Source organism: Oryctolagus cuniculus, chromosome 11, assembly GCF_964237555.1.
Source record: "Oryctolagus cuniculus chromosome 11, mOryCun1.1, whole genome shotgun sequence".
NCBI lineage: Eukaryota > Metazoa > Chordata > Mammalia > Lagomorpha > Leporidae > Oryctolagus > Oryctolagus cuniculus.
Genome location: NC_091442.1, coordinates 1,228,602 through 1,244,595, shown reverse-complemented (window position 1 = coordinate 1,244,595; position 15,994 = coordinate 1,228,602). Strand labels below are relative to the sequence as shown.

At 67.6% G+C, this 15,994-nt stretch overlaps 1 protein-coding gene across 2 annotated transcripts; it reads left to right on the top strand.

Moving 5' to 3' along the window:
• The first annotated feature begins 5,500 nt into the window (after positions 1 to 5,500).
• LSM14B (LSM family member 14B) lies at positions 5,501 to 15,878 on the top strand. Of its 2 annotated transcripts, XM_051839667.2 has the most exons (10): positions 5,501 to 5,827; positions 6,937 to 7,100; positions 9,015 to 9,150; positions 9,796 to 9,912; positions 12,212 to 12,379; positions 12,560 to 12,637; positions 12,758 to 12,919; positions 13,228 to 13,378; positions 14,813 to 14,998; positions 15,614 to 15,878. In XM_051839667.2, exons 1-9 carry the CDS (start codon positions 5,701 to 5,703, stop codon positions 14,982 to 14,984), a joined length of 1,275 nt encoding a protein of 424 aa, XP_051695627.1. In that variant the 5' UTR covers positions 5,501 to 5,700; the 3' UTR covers positions 14,985 to 14,998; positions 15,614 to 15,878. The 2 variants fall into 2 exon arrangements, with proteins under 2 accessions (XP_051695627.1, XP_051695628.1); XM_051839668.2 differs by lacking the exon at positions 9,796 to 9,912 and having other exon boundaries at positions 5,555 to 5,827.
• Positions 15,879 to 15,994: the final 116 nt, after the last annotated feature.

Sequence of the window (15,994 nt, the reverse complement as noted above, 5' to 3'; positions counted from 1 at the left end):
AGGAGTCCCTAGTTCGGTCCTCAGATTCTCCTGAGCTGCAGAAGTGGCCCAGCCCCGCCCTGCCCACCAGGAGCCAGCGCTGCCCAGAGGCAAAAGGCACCTCCCTGGGAGGCTGTCCCCACCTCCCCCTGGGCCACTAGGCCTGCAACCACGCTTGTGCACGACAGGCTGGGCGGAGAGGACAGGGGCAGCAGCGAGGCTTGGTCAGCACTCCCTCCCAAGGGGACCTGGGGCACTCAGGACTCTCAGAGCCGTGAGACCCACGTTGCCTGGCTGCCCTGTGACGTACACGTGTGCCCACCCCAGCAGAAGGCTCTGTAGCCAGGGTGAGGGTGGCCCGAGACTGCAGAGGTGACAGTGGAGGAGGGAGGGGGCGTGCACCGGGGAGGTCTGTCCCCACCAAGGCTGGGAAAGGGTGGGGAGCCGTCCACGCACAGGGCGGGGCCAGCCACCTGCCGGCTGCTGTGGGAGCCCGCGGGTCTGCTGTGGGAGGAGCTTGTACCACGCCCCCAGCCAGCAGGCTGGACTGGCCATTTTGCCCAGCACAGGGCTGTTGCACTGGGCACTCCCCGGCGGCCACCGTCCGTGTGTTCCTCCGCCGCAGCTCCCGGCCCAGCCCGGCTTCCACCACTTTCCTCAACTGAGTGTCCCCCCACAGCCCTCCCGCGGGGCCCTTGTGCGTGGATAGGCAGCTTGGTCAGCGAGGGCCCTATTTACTCAGCACCACTTGGGGAGAACGTGCGTGAGGAGTCTCACGACCACGGCTGTACTGGGAGGATGGGCAGTCGCTTGTCTGTGCTGGTCCTCACACCCCCGTCCCACAGAGGTCACTGGAGACCCGCCCGGTCCTGACGCCCCTGTCCCACAGGGGTCACCAGGGGACCGCTCAGTCCTCACACGCCCGTCCCACAGAGGTCACTGGAGACCCGCCCGGTCCTCACACCCCCGTCCCACAGAGGTCACTGGAGACCCGCCCGGTCCTGATGCCCCTGTCCCACAGGGGTCACCAGGGGACCGCTCAGTCCTCACACGCCCGTCCCACAGAGGTCACTGGAGACCCGTCCCTGGTGCCGTGCTGCAGGCCGTCGGAGCGCTTCCCGGCACGGCGCCCGGCGCCCGGCGTGCACCGACCATCAGGTCCTCTGCTGCCTTTCCCCTGGAGCGCTCACCCCAGGCTCCTTTTTCGGGACGGGGCCGTGTGCTCCGGGATCAGGCTTGCGGGTCTGCCAGGTCTCAGGGCGGGGTGGGAAGGCAGGGACGGAGACCCAGGGACTGCTGGGGGGGGGGGGGCTGCGGGAAGGGCACCTGCCAGCCCGAGCCTGTGGGCAGCTGGGGACAGGCACACAGGACGCTTGGCTCAGAGGCACTCACCTCAACAGGGCGTGACCCTGATCCTGCAGGGAGGAGCAGCCGGTCCCCACCACAACCCACCTCCTGGAGCCCCCGGGCCCCTCACTCGGGGGGGGGGACGGGACTGGCGTGGCCCCTGGGACCCGCAGCTGTGCTCCTGGACCTAAGAAGAACTCAGCTCCGTACAAACGTTCACAGCAGGGTCAGGAGCCTGGAGCACACCCGGGAACACGCACCAAGCAAAAGCAGCCAGGCAAAGCAGCCGTCGACCCCACGATCCCACTTACAGCGACCGCCCGGACACGGGGGAGGGAACGGGTTTCTGCAGGGGTGAGGGCCCTGTCTGCACGCAGTGCCCTGTGGCCGTGAATACATCCCACACCACTGAGCAGACCGCTCTCAACGGGGAACCTGATGGCAACAGGGCTGCGAGGCAGCGAGTGATCACAGCACAAGGTCTGGCCGGGTCGACCCACATGGAGCCGCCCCAGGGCTGCGCAGCGGCCACTGAACGTCCCGAGGCAAAGGGGGCACTCAGGGAGGACAGAGACATCTGCGTCTACCAGGGCTCGCCTGCAAGTGCCCAGCACGGTGAGCCACTGGGAAAGAGTCCCCGGCCCTGTCCATCCCACCCAGCTCCCTAGAGAAGAGCCCCTCCCAATCTGCCCGCACACAGGGGAACCACCCGCTCCCATCGTGGGCGTCACGGCTGGCGCCTGCCCCCTGGGGCCAAGTCGGTGTCTGCCGGCTCCCGGCACACTGGGTGTCGCCATCCGGAGCCTCAGTGCAGCCCACGCTGCCAGCGTGGTCAAGGCAGCAGCGGCAGGCGAGGATGACCGTGTTAACAAACTGGACTTGACACGAGGGAAAGTAACTGGTACCTGGCTTGCTGCCTTCTGTCCCCAGGATGTTTGCCTGCAGGTGATGGACAAGGAGCCGCCACTTGGCTCGTGGCACGCTGCCAGGAGGGGACAGGCTTCGGGAGGCCTGGGCCGTCCACTTATGTGGGGACCCCGGCTCTGCTCTATCAGTCAAGCACACAGAAGCGCCCAGCCTGGCTGGGATGCTCCCACGTAGGCCCCCGGGTTACCATGGCAACCCCTAGGACACAGAGGATAAGACGCAAGAGGGGAGACCCTTGAAGAAGTAACTGCTCCCTCCGCAGCCAGCGGCCAGGCTCCGGGCGCCCACACAGCCCCCGAGTGTGAACTCACATCTGCTCTCCGGCCCTGAGCTGGACAGGAGGGCCAGCAGCAGCAGACTGCCACACACCGGCTGGGTGACCCTGGCCCAGTCACCCAGCTCGGGACACCACGCCTCAGAAAAATGCAAGCCGGCTGGGCCCTGGGCCTGGCCCAGAGTGGCAGGCTCAGGGGACAGGGCCACGGCAGTGGTGAGTCGGCAAGAGCCACTTCCCATCCAGATAGGACCTGGGTCCCGGCACGTGTCCCCACCCAGGCCGGTCCCCGGCTCTTCGAGCTGACCAGCCTCAGGCACACGGCCTGCGCTCAGGCCCCAGGATGTCCCTGCACTTCTGAGGGGCTCCAGGGCTGGCCCTCCTGGAGTCTGAAGTCTAGCTCCTCTGTGATGTCCCACAAGGCCGTCTCATCACCATGTGCCCTGCACACCTGGAAAGCTGGGGGTGTGGGGAGGGGAGGAAGCGCGGGCATCCCACATCAGCACCTGTTGGAGCTCAGGCTGCTCCACTTCCGATCCAGCTCCCTGCTGTGGCCTGGGAAGCAGCGAAGATGGCCCAGTGCTTGGGCCCTGCACCCACGTGGGGACCCGGAGGAGGCTCCTGGCTCTGGATCGGCCCATCTGGGGGGTGAACCAGCGGATGGAAGACCTCCCTCTTCCTCTCTCTGCCGCTCTGTAACTCTGCCTTTCCAACAAGTAAATAAATCTTAAAAAGAAAAGAGCTAAAAGGGGAGGGGTCGAGCATGCATGAGCGGAGCCCTGAGTGGGGAGGGCTTTCAGCTGCCTCCACAGACAGCAGGTGAGACCACAGGGCGAACACCTGCTCCCCTCTCCCTTCCTAAGCAGCTCAGCTGGGCCACTGGGCCAGCCCCCGCCCCGCCTGTGCCCCCTCAGCTCCCTTCTGGCTGACGCTCTGCCCGGGTGGAGGAGGACGCGCCCCTGCGACCCCCCGCACAAGCAGGTCTGAACCAGGGAGAGCGAGGCCCAGCTCCCCTGCCCCACACTTCAGGCCCCAGACTCGGCTCTTAATGTCTTCTGAATCGACTCAGCTGTTCTGTGCACCCTCGTTGAGCAGTGACACCTGTGACGGCAGCGGGTGCTGGCCATTCCGAGGTGGACCTCGGGGTCACGGAGGGCTCTCTGGGCAGTACTCGCTCACGTGCTGGACGGCACGGGCCGCGCAGCCCCAGCAGGGCTCCCATCCCCACGCCATCACACGCGGAAGGTGCTGAGTGGCCCCAGCTGTGGCCTCTGCTGTCCTCCACGCCCCCCAGTCTCCACCTGCAGGCCCCTGGACACTCCCAGAGCCCCTCACGGGCCGGGCAGGGAGGGCACTGTATTCCACAGTCAGCAAACGCAGGACGGGGGCAGGGAGGGGCCCCACCCGCTAGGGCTTCCCACAAGTCCTTGCCCGTTTCTCTGCACCGCTAAGCTTACGGGTAGAACTTGGGGCTTCAAGCAGGCGGCTTTTCAGCGGGTGGACGAGAGCCGCGTGTCTTCTCAGGCAGGCATGGAGGCTGCCCCAGCCTGGGGAACGAGCCACGGCAGCGGCCCCCTCCTCAGCCGTCCCCAGTGTCCTCCACTACGGCGGACATCAAGGCGTGGGCGGCAGGCCCGGCATCCCTGGACCTGGGCGCCGCGTGTGTGCTTACAACTGCCCTGCTGGGCGTTTGCACCGCGGCCGCACCCCAGGAGCCAGGTGGGCACTGGGAGGCCCCGAGATCAGGCCCTCAGGTTCCTGGGAGAAGAAAGCGCCCCCAGCCCAACACGGAGGCTGCTGGCCCTGCCGGCACCTGGGACCCCCGCCCGAGTGGGCTCCCGGGGAGGGAAGGCTGCCCCGCGTGCGTCGGGGGTCTCCTCGCGGCTGGGCCGTGTCTGTCCTCCCCAGCACACCCCCAGGAGCACACAGTCCCACAGTGGCTGAGGCCTGCTACCTTCTCTTCTGCTTCCTGGGGCTGGTTTTGGCCAGCTGCCCCGGTTCCAGTTCCGGTTCCGGTTCCGGTGGGGCCACAGCGGCAGGTGTGAGGTGACCGCCCGGTTAATGTTTCGCGCCCTGAGCAAGTTCAGTCAACACAGACACGTGAAACCAACGATCCACAGAGCAGCTCCGACTCGCTGTACCCTGTCTCCCTGCGCTTTGTCCAGGGCCGGCCCTGCCCCTCCCCGGGACACTCGGCGGCCCCGAGGCGGGGACAGGGTGGGCAAGGGCCCTGGGGCATCCCGTGTCCAGCGCCCGGTTTCAAACCTGGCTTTGCTCGGGACCCACCTCCCTGCTGGGAGGCAGAGGCCAGGGCTCCGGCCCCCGGGCCCCCGCTGGCCGCGCGTGGGCCCCGCACGAGGCCCGGACAAGCTGTTTAGGGGTTTGGGGAGTGACGCGGCCGACGGAAGAGCTCTCTCCGCCTTACAAATAAGTTTTTTCTTTCGTTTTGATTTGTTTTGCCTTTTTTCCTTTTTCTTTTCTTCGAATGTTTTTTTAACTTGAGACGAAGCTCAGCACGCGCACGCCCACATGCATGGGAGCGCGAGGCGGGGGTCGCGCGGGGGGCGACCGGGCCGAGCCGCTCGGGGCTCTCTTCAGGGCGTCGGCAGCCGGCAGGTCCCGGGCGCGAGGGCCGGACCAGAGGCGACCGCGCAGCGCGCTCGCAGGGCCGCCAGCTCGCTGCCCGCCACCCCGCAGGGCAGCGCGGGCCGGACAGGCCGAAGCCCCGCCCCCTGCGCACTCGCGCCCCGCCCACCTCGCCCACGGCGGCTCACAGCGCGCGGGGCCCGCCGGGAGCCGGCGGCGAGGGGGCGGGGCGCCGGGCAGCTCCGCCCCCGGCCGGCAGCGCCGAGCTGCGCAGGCGCAGCTCGCGGGCCCGCCCCGCGGACGGCGGCGCGGCCATATTTAAAGGGCGGCGGGCGCGGCAAGCCAATGGGCGGCGCGCGTGCGGGGGCGGCGCGTGGCGGTTCGGGGCCCCGGATGTGGCTGCGGCGGCCGCTCCTCCCCCGCGTTCCTCTCAGAGACCGGCTGCGCGCCCCGGCCTCGCTCGCTCGGTGCCCGCGCAGGCCCCTCGGGCGGAGGCCAGGAGGCGCCCCGGCGGCGCAGGAGCGGGCGGCCCGGAGGCCGCGCGGCAGCGGAGCGGGCGGCCCGGCGCTCGGCCCCCCGCGGCCGCCATGAGCGGCTCCTCGGGCACCCCGTACCTGGGTAGCAAGATCAGCCTCATCTCCAAGGCGCAGATCCGCTACGAGGGCATCCTCTACACCATCGACACCGACAACTCCACCGTGGCGCTCGCCAAAGGTAGCGGCCCGCGCGCCCAACCGCCCGCGCCCCGCCCCCACGCCCACCCCCGGGCGCCCACCCGGCCGGGGCCCGCGCCCCGCCCCCACCTCGCCCGCCCGCGGTCCGCGGGGCGCCCCCCCACCCGCGCCGGGCCTCCCCGCCCCCGCGGCGCGTCGCCCCGGGCACAATGGTCTCCCTCCGCCGCGACGGCGCGTGATTGTGCGCGGACGCCCGCTCGCGCGGAGCCGCCCCTCGGCAGGTGCTGGGTCCCGGGCGGCCCCGCGTCGTCCTCACCTGCCGGGGGGCGGGGCAGCCCGAAGGCTGGGCGGGGTGGCGGCGCGGAGAAAATGCGGGTCTGCGCGTCTGGGACCCGGAGCGGGTCGTCGCGCGGGAGCCGGGCGCTCCTAGGGAGCCTCCCGCCGGCCGGGGCGCCCCGGTCACAGCCGTCCCCGCCGCGGGCTCTGTGTCTGAGCTGTGCTCGGCGAGGGTCCCCCGGCTCTCTTTGTCTGCGTCCTGCAGGGGGGCTGGGGAGAGGGCTGCGTGCGCGCGGGGTCCCCAGAACCCTGCGCTCAGGACGCGGTCGTCCCGACTCCTGGGAGGGGCTCCGGGACCGCTGGCGCGCCTGGCGCTTGGCTCGCTGGGACACGGGGGCCGCAGGTGCAGGCTGCTTGGATGCGGGTTCGGACTGGAAGCCCTGGGGAGGGGTGGGGGCTCCCGGAAGCCCGGTGCCCGCAGGTTACTCTCGCAGGGACGTTTGTGGAACTCCTTGTAGACAAGCTGGTGTGGGGTCCGAGCCGGACCCCTCCTGTGGGTGGAGCGGCGTGGGGGCGTGTCCCAGGGCAGCTCCCTGCTCCGGGCCCCTGCCGCCGGATGTCCTCCCCTCACCTGCCAGCCAGGTGGTTTCTTCGCAAAGAGCTGTGTTCGCCCAGAGCGCCCGGCACGGGCGTGCGTGCACCTGCGAATGGAGGCGCGGGACGCGGCCAGGGAAGCAGCCCGCCCAGAAGTTCCCGGGCTGGTGCCTGGGGTGCCACCCCCTGCGCAGCGGACGCGGTGCTGTAGGGTGGGCCGCGTTCGGGGCCGGCGGCCCGCGGGAGGACACAAGTAACGCTGCTTTCTCTCAACCCAAGTGCGGTCGTTTGGTACCGAAGATCGCCCCACAGACCGGCCTGCACCCCCGAGAGAGGAGATCTACGAGTACATCATCTTCCGGGGCAGCGACATCAAGGACATCACGGTGTGTGAGCCGCCGAAGGCCCAGCACGCTCTGCCTCAGGACCCCGCCATCGTCCAGGTCGGTGTGCGCCGCCCCAGCCGCTGGGTGTGTGCGAGGGCTGGCTGCGGAGAGCCGCTCAGGAGGGGCTCGGCTCCCGCCGCCTGCTCCTGGGGAAGGAGGCTGGAGGGGGGCGTGCGGCCGTGCCCTCGTGGCCTGCTGTGAGCCGGGAGATGCGCCCGCGGGCCGCCCTGCTGGGTGTGGCTGTCTCGCCTGGGATTTTTAGGGAGCCCTGTGGCTCGTGTTTGCTCGTGGCTGGCCCGAGTCCTCCTTAGCTCCCTTGGGGGTCAGACCACCCCAGGCTCGGGGAGGACGTGGGGGCCTGCGTCAGACCTGGGGAAGTGCCGGGTTCCCAGTGTGCGGGGCGGGAAGCGATGCCTCCCGGGACTCCCCCAGCCTGGAGCCAGGGCTGGGCCGCTCCGCTTCCTGTCCAGCTTCCTGCTGAGCCTGGGAGACAGCGCTTGGGTCACTGCCACACACCTGGGAGGCCCAGGCTCCTGACTTGAGCAGGGCTCAGCCCTGTCGTGGGCGTCTGGGGAGTGAACCAGTAGATGGAGATCTGTCTCCCTGGTCTCTCTCTCTGCGTGTCAAGTAGATGGAAACGAAACGTCAGAGGAAGGACTGGGCTGCCAGGAGGCAGCTGTCTCCCCGAGGCTGGGCGCCGGAGAGAAGGCAGACGCGGAGCTGCTCCGTGCCTCCCCAGCCGCAGCCGGGCTGTGCCCGTGCGCGGGGCCAGGCGCTCCCTGACTGCAGTGGCACCGTGGCTGCTGCTGCACTTGTGTGGACAGGGAGAGAAGCAGAACTCGCAGGTGCTGGCCCAGCTGCCACGTGCCTGCCGTGGCCGGGAACAGAGCACAAAGCCTTAGTCTGAAAGCCCAGGTCCCCGTGCGGTGGCCGGAACCCAGGGAACCTGAGGGTCACCACAGACCCCCATCCGCGTTCGCAGGAGCCGGAGAGCTGCAGCTGGAATCTTTTTTTTTTTTTTTTTTTAAGATTTATTTGAGAGGCAGAGTTACAGATGGGGGGGTGGAGTCTTCCATCTCCTGGTTCACTCCCCAAATGACCGAAACAGCTGGAGCTGGGCCGATCTGAAGCCAGGAGCCAGGAGCTTCTTCTGGGTTTCCCACACAGGTGCAGGGGCCCAAGCACTCGGGCATCTTCTACTGCTTTCCCAGGCCACAGCAGGGAGCTGGGTGGGAAGTGGGGTGGGCAGGACACAAACTGGCGCCCGTATGGGATGCCGGCCTGCAGGTGGAAGCTTAGCCTGCGTCGCCACAGCACTGGCCGTGGAGCCAGGATTCTTTTTTTTTTTTTTTTTTTTTGACAGGCAGAGTGGACAGTGAGAGAGAGAGACAGAGAGAGAAAGGTCTTCCTTTTGCCGTTGGATCACCCTCCAATGGCCGCCGCTGCAGCCGGCGCACCGCGCTGATCCGAAGCCAGGAGCCAGGTGCTTCTCCTGGTCTCCCATGGGGTGCAGGGCCCAAGCACCTGGGCCATCCTCCACTGCTCTCCCTGGCCATAGCAGAGAGCTGGCCTGGAAGAGGGGCAACCGGGACAGAATCCAGCGCCCCAACCGGGACTAGAACCTGGTGTGCCGGCGCCGCAAGGTGGAGGATTAGCCTATTGAGCCACGGCGCCGGCGCCGGCTCTTTTTTTTTTTTTTTTTTTTTTTTTTTTTTGGAGCCAGGATTCTGACCCAGGCGCTTTCACGTGGACGTGGGTGCCCTCCCCAGTGTCTGGACTGCAGGCCAAATGCCCACCCTGATGGGAAGGTGTTAGTTGCGTTGGGAGGAAGTTGTCAGGGCTCTGACAGGTGGGGCTGGGGCTGTGCAGCGTCCGGGCACACAGGCTGGGCAGCTGCTCCGAGTCGGGCGCGCAGGTCCGGGGGTCCGGGGGTCCGCCCCGGCTGCTCTCACCGTGGCTCTCGTCCTTCAGTCTTCCCTGGGCTCTGCCTCCGCCTCGCCGTTCCAGCCGCACGTGCCTTACAGCCCCTTCCGAGGGATGCCGCCCTACGGCCAGCTGGCGGCCAGCTCCCTGCTCGGCCAGCAGTACGCCGCTTCCTTAGGGCTGGGTGAGTAGCCGCTCCTGGCTGGCACACTGCCCCTCCTGGGACCCCCAGGGAGACAGCAGCAGCCCCTGAGGGCGGGGTCCTCGTGTTCAACTCAGACTTTGTCTTCCGCACGCTTGGTGCGTTACCGCTGCCGCTTAGGAACGCTCAGTAGCTGCTCAGCTGGGAGTGAGAGGCGGCAGACGCATGCGAAACTCGTTGGCAGTGTTAGCCTGGGCCTTGGCGGGAGCCCTGGTGCGCCTCACAGCCGCCTGGTATTGTTCGCACGTCCCAGTCTGAGAGTGAAGGTGAAGGCAGTGCCGCCCGCCGATGGCCTTCTGTTCTTCCGAAGTGCCCGTCCTGAGAGTGGTTTAACCTGGTTGGCTAACGCCGTATCCCAGGGGAAGGCGCTGTTCTCCATGGAGAGTGAGGTCCGGCCGTGTCCTCGGCTGGCCAGAGCTTTGTGCTCAGAACGTGGAGGTGGCAGGCGGCCCCACCCCGCTCGGCTTCCAGCGTGAGTAGCTGAGCTAGGGGAGCGTCAGCCAGGCCCAGCCCCGTCCCGTGGGTGCTGTCTGCCTGCTGTGTGAGCGCACCTGCTTGTCGGCGCGGAGTGCGTCTCGACTCACGTGTGTGCGTTTGTCTCTGCTCTTCTCTCCTGTCTCCCCTCAGAGAAGTTGGTAAGCCCTCCGGCCTCAGCCGCTGCCTCCAGCCCTAGCTCCTCTCCATCTCCACAGCCTGTCTCAGAGCTCGACCTGTCCTCAGAGCCCCCTCAGCTCGCTTCCAAGGGTAACAGCAGTTTGCAGAGCTGCGTGCTGCGTGCAGACCGCGCTGAGAGCAGGGGTGAACCACGAGCCGCGTGGCAGACGCTGGGCGGAGCCACCGACGCCGCTCCCGTTTGGTGGAGGACGTGGTTCTGACGTAGTGGATCTGCGTCTTAAAGAAGGGCTTAGGAGGCCTCCGTGGAGCGGTTCTTTCGCTCCCTCCGCTGCAGGGTCTGTGTGACCTGTGCGGGGGTGCCGCGTGCCTGCAGCTTTGCTGTAGGTGGCTGCCGGGCCGCCCTGGCCGCTCCTGGGCCTGCGGGGCGCGGGCCGCAGTTCCGGGCATTCAAATGCAGGCCCTCAGCTGTGTGGCCAGGTGCACGGTGTCGGCCTGGTAATGCCAGGTGCGCCCCTTGTGTCCGTCCTGCCGCGGGCGCCTCGACTGGCGTGGTCTTCTCGTTGGCCCTGGTGTGTGGCAGGCCATGCTGAGCCTTCGGCCTTGTCCAGCCTTGGTGCAGGCGCACAGCTGTGTCTGTCACACCTTGCACGTGCTGCCTGCTCGATCCTGCGTGGACTCCAGCGTGTCAGTCACAGCAGCGGGAGTGCTTCCCGTGTAAGACAGCTCGTTTCAGCTGGGGTGTGTGTGTGTGTGTGTTTGTGTAGACTTCTAATTGTTTTCCACTACTGTTTTTATTTTTATTTATTTGGAAGGCCAAGCACATGCTTGTGGGAAAGAGATTTCTCCCATCCGCTGACTCCCACTGGCTGCAGGAGCCAGGCCTGGGCCGGGGGTCTGGGGCTCAGCGGGCTCTCCCGTGCGCGTGGGGGGCTGGCACTTTGCTGCTGCCTCCCTGCCGCACGTTAGCAGGGAGCTGCATTGGAAGCAGAGCAGCTGGGACTGGAACCAGGCACAGACAAGGGCTGTTGGCGTCCCGGTGGCCCACAGCCTACTCTGTCTGCACCACAGTACCTTCTCCGGTTTTTTACCCATTTTTATTTTTTTATTTGAGAGACAGAGTGGGTGAGTGAGAGAGTGCCTGTTCCAGCCAGTGCTTCCCTCCCCAGAGCCTGCAGCAGCTGCGGCCAGACCAGAGCCGGGATGTGGGAGCAGTCTGGGTCTCCCACGCTGGGGGGCTGTCCCTGCTGCCTCCCAGGGCCCACATTAGCCGGGTGCCGGAAGGGGGGCGGGGCCGGCACTCTCCCGGCGCTCTAACACGCGACGTAGGTATCTGAGCGGCGCCTCGCCGCTGTCCCGGGTCAGGTGTGTGAAAAGCAGCTGAGCCCACGGTGCTGGCTGCTGCGGTTCCAGGGTGAGCGGGGGCATTTGTGCCAGGCGCGGTGAGCGGTTAGGGAAGCGGCCCAGGCCAGCGCCCGCCAGAGGGTTCTCAACTCCTGCCCGCTTGTGGGCGCCTCTCGTATCTCCGGTTTCTGTGTGCAGAGCGAGAGGAGGCACCGAGTCTCCGGGGCTGGCTCCTCGGGGAGGGCTGGCCTGTGTGTGGAGCTCATTTCTTCCTGCCTCCTACGCCACCAGCTCCACTCCGTCCCCAGTTGCCCGGAAACTGGGAGAAGGGGGTGACGGGCAGAGGAGCGGCCGTCCCTGCCCGCCCGCCCCCTGCCGCGCCAGGGCCTGGCCCTGTTCGGAGCCTGGGCTGCTCCTCGCGTGCCCAGGCCTCGGAGAGCAGCGTTGCAGGCACCGCCCCTCCCCGGGCCCCCGGGAGCCCCTCGCTGCTTTACGAGAGGAGGACGAGCTGTTTCCGTCTCCTAAATAACTTCATTTTTCTTCGACAAAAATGAGCGCTCTAGAATTTAACCTCCAAGTGAGACTCAGCCCCCGCGGCCCCGAGCAGAGTGAAGCAGAAGTGGCCTAGGTTTCTCAGCGCTGCGAGCTGCTCTGGGCGCAGAGCGTGCGCGGGCGTGAGGGCGAGCATGCGTGGGGGTGAGGGCCAGCGGGCGTGGGGGTGAGGGCGAGCGTGCGCGTGCGCGGGCGTGGGGGCGAGCGTGCGCGGGCGTGAGGGCGAGCGTGCACGGGCGTGGGGGTGAGGGCAAGCGTGAGGGCGAGCGTGCGCGGGCGTGAGGGCTTGTTCCTGGAAGCACGGGGAGCGCCCGCTGTGGGCCTGCTGTTTGAGCCCTGTGGTTCTCTAGCCCGGGGAGCGCAGGGCTGGGGGCGCCCACAGGTGACCTGGCCTCGGGGCTGCCCCAGGGAACGGGCCGGGCTGGGAGCTTTGCCGACTTCAGTGGCGCTCTGGGCGGCTGCCCAGGAGAGAAACGGGGGGACACAAGGCTTTCTCTGTTCCCTGCCTGTAAGCCCTCTCCCTTCCTCAACTCAGGAGCTGGCTTCCCGTCTGTCCCGGCTGGCAAGGGCCCGATGGTGGAGCAGGCTGTCCAGACCGGCTCTGCGGACAACCTGAACGCCAAAAAGCTGTTAGCCGGCAAGAGCCCCTCGGGGACTCAGCTCAGCGGTCGCCAGGTCCAGCCCAGCAGCAAGACCGCCAACGGTACCCGAGCGCGCCTGTTCGGAGCCTGGCACGCGGCTTCTGGTGTTTTCTTTCCTTAAAGTGCCTCCCTGCCCTGCGGCCCTGGCGCGGCCCCTTCTGATGCCCCGTGGTGTGGTCTGCTCGGTGGCCGGGTGTCGGCTTTGCGGGAGCCTGGCCTCACTCTTCCCTTTCGCGCCTTAGATGTCGTCCAGCCGGCAGCTGTGCAGACCCAGGGGCCGGTGAACGACGAGAACAGGAGACCGCAGAGGAGGCGCTCAGGTAACCCTGCCGCGCGCTGAGCCGGGTGTGCGGGGCCGCTGCGCGTGGTGGCTCTGTGCTGCCCCTGCTGAGCCTGTGCGCTGTGCAGCCTGGAGCCGCGACCGGCCTTTGTCCCCACAGGGAACCGGCGAACAAGGCATCGCTCCCGAGGGCAAAGCCGCCCGACCACGACCAAGGAGAACACGATCAAGTTCGAGGGTGACTTTGACTTCGAGAGCGCCAACGCCCAGTTCAACCGGGAGGAGCTGGACAAGGAATTCAAGAAGAGGCTGAACTTCAAAGGTCTGCCGGGAGCGGCCCGCCCTCGCCCCGCCCCGCCCCCCAGCCCTCCCTGGGGTGTGCCGGGTGAGGGAAGGTGACTGTCCACCCCGAAGCTGGCTGGCGTGGGGACCAGCCCGGAAGCCGTGTTGGCTGGGGGGCTGAGGAGGGTGGGGAGGGGCAGCCTGTGGGCCCGGGGCCGGGGAGAAGTGAGGAGAGAAGCGAGCGGAGCTGGCGCGGCTGGGCCGCAGGCCCGGGTCTCAGGCGAGGCTGCTGCCCAGTGCAGCACCGCCGGCCACTGGAGCGCACCCCAGGCTCCGCCTCTCTTCCAGATGACAACGCAGAGAAGGGGGACGAGAAGGACCCAGCTGTGGTGGCCCAGAGGGAGGAGCCTCCCGCTGAGGAAGACCTCCTGGGGCCCAACTGCTACTACGACAAGTCCAAGTCCTTCTTTGACAACATCTCCTCGGAGCTCAAGAGCAGGTGAGACCGGGGGCCGGAGGTGCGCGGGTCTGCGAGGGCCGGGGCCAGGCGCGCCAGCCTGGAGGCCAGGCCTGGACTCTGCACGCAGGCAGCTGTCCAGGACGGACTGACGTGTGTGCCCCCGGCACCCCAGTCCCACCTCCCCTGTGACACCAGAGCTGGCCTCACGGTCCCCGCAGAGCCCGTGTCCGAGCCTCTCTTGGCCTTGGCCTGCTGGCAGCCCAGGTGGCAGCGCCCACTGGCTGGGCTCAGCGGTGGCGCCAGGGAGCCCTGGACAGAGTGCAGTCAGCAGCACATGGGGTGCTGGGGGCGGCGGGAGAGGCCGTGGAGACGTGCCCGCCCCACCCTGGTTCTCCCAGGGGAATGTCAGGGAGGCTGGGCGGTGCAGGCCGTGGTCACCTCCAAGGCCAGGTCCGTGGCCTCCACGTGCGGCTGGAGCTGAGTCTGCGGGAGGGTTGGGATCAGTAGGCTTTGTGGGTCCTGACGGTGACATTGGCCCTTGTGTGGAGGCTGTGGGAGCCCTGGGAAGCCGTGGGTTTTGGCTGAGTTGTGACACGGGCAGAACTGGACAGTGTCTTGGTGAGTGTGGCTGGCGTGGGTGCTTGGCAGTTGTGCAGGCAGCCTGGAGCGGGCTGATGGGCAGGTGTGTGGGAAGCGTACAGGACGCCTCCGTGTGTCCAGGGCTGGGAACTTGAAGGCCGCAGTGCGGAGGCCGCTGGGGGCTGCTGGGCAGGGGCTGGGCAGCGGCTGGGCAGGGGCTGGGCACGTCTGGAGAGCAGTGTCAGCGCCTGGACCTACCTTCCTGCCACCGCGAAGGCGGGAGCCTCGTGCTCTTGGGGGCCTCTTCCAACTGGCGCAGCCTCCTCACCAGGGAGAGGCCGAGCGTGATGGCTCCAGGGTCTGCTCTGGTCTCGCCTGTGTGGGCACCCGGCCTCCCCACTGCTCCTCTCCCCTCCGTGGCCGGCAGACGCCCAGGGCTTCCTCGTAGCTGGTGCGTGTTGCCTGTTTGCTTTTGGGGAGAGACGAGTGGGTTTGGTCCTGGGCAGTCCAGCTGACAGACGCAAGCCCTGTGTGCAGTGGGGCTGGGGGCTCCCCGAGTGCCGCCGGCCCCTGGTGGCCCTCTGCCGCAGTCCTGGCCGGCCCCTGGTGGCCCTCTGCCCTTGGCCGCGGTCCCGGCCCCTGGTGACCCTCTGCCGCAGTCCTGGCCGGCCCCTGGTGACCCTCTGCCCTTGGCCGCGGTCCCGGCCCCTGGTGACCCTCTGCCGCAGTCCTGGCCGGCCCCTGGTGACCCTCTGCCCTTGGCCGCGGTCCCGGCCCCTGGTGACCCTCTGCCCTTGGCCGCGGTCCCGGCCCCTGGTGACCCTCTGCCCTCCCTCCCGGGGCTGTTGTGAGGACCTGAGTTGTGGGGCCCTGCAGTGAGTGTGTGCGATTCAGTTCCAGGCGGACGACGTGGGCAGAGGAGCGGAAGCTCAACACGGAGACCTTCGGGGTGTCGGGGCGGTTCCTTCGTGGCCGCAGTGCCCGCGGGGGATTCCGAGGAGGCAGGGGCAACGGGACGGCCCGGCGCAACCCAACCTCGCACAGGGCTGGGACCGGCAGGGTGTGAGGGTGCAGCCCAGGGTGAGTGGGGGACCTCCGGGATCCTCGGTGGGGGAGGGCGTTGGGATGGGCACACCTGGGTGGAGCTTAGGGCCCGGGGAGCAGGCAGCTCTGTGCCCAGAAAGAAGGGCAGCCTGGAGGTCCCGAGACCAAACCGGGGGCCCTGGCCCTCTGAATCGCAGGGCCCCAGGAACAAGCAGGACCCAGGCCCAGCCCAGGCCGACAACACCCGAGTCCATGGGGTGGGACCCAGGCCCTGGCACCACCAACGTGGGGCTGTGGATGTGGGAGGGCGAGGGCCACGGTGGGACCCGTGTGGGCCGTGGGCTCGCGACCGAGTGTGGCCAGCAGGTGGGACCCGTGTGGGCCGTGCGCTCGAAACTGTGTGGCCAGTAGGTGGGAGCCCACTGCCAGTCCAGGGTCACGGCCCCGCCCCGCCCCGCCTCGCCTGTTTTAGCAAGGCCCAGGTGACTTGGGTGTACCTTTGAGGCTGGCCAGCTGGGACCTGGGAGACCAGGGTATCCCGTGTTGGGTAACGCAGTACCCATGCAGGGTATTGTGGGAAAGTGGGAGCCCCAGTGAGGGAGGGGCAGTGAGGGCCGTGCCTCAGCACTCGCCCCTCTCCTCTGCCTGCAGGCTCCTGAGGTGGCGTGGACGGAGGAAGCCGGTGTACAGGACAGGGGAGGCTCTGCACTTCGGGGAGGGACGCCTGGAGGATCCCCTGCTGCTACTCGGGGTTGACGTGAACCTGGACGTGGTCTGAGTTGGAGCCACTGGTGTTTTGGGAAGTGTTCATAGGTGACCTCTTGGAGGCGTCTTGACCTGTGTGTCCTTCTTAGTTGGCGTTTAATTGCCTAATTCTAAGGTTTTGGTATTTTGCAAAAAGGTTTCTATAGCAAAAGCTTGATCCTCACTTTGTAACTTTTTTTATGACAGCTTTGACTTTGAAGTGGAACCAAATCTCATTTGGCAAGTGAGGCAGCCAGGTGCGTTGCATCTCTAACCCAGCTGGCCCTG

Excerpts from the sequence above, each read along its gene's own strand:
- LSM14B (XM_051839667.2), top strand. The coding sequence starts at position 5,701 with ATGAGCGGCTCCTCGGGCACCCCGTACCTGGGTAGCAAGATCAGCCTC. Across the intron at positions 12,638-12,757 it reads ACCGCAGAGGAGGCGCTCAG|GGAACCGGCGAACAAGGCAT; the intron begins GTAACCCTGCCG and ends TTGTCCCCACAG. Across the intron at positions 12,920-13,227 it reads GAAGAGGCTGAACTTCAAAG|ATGACAACGCAGAGAAGGGG; the intron begins GTCTGCCGGGAG and ends CCTCTCTTCCAG.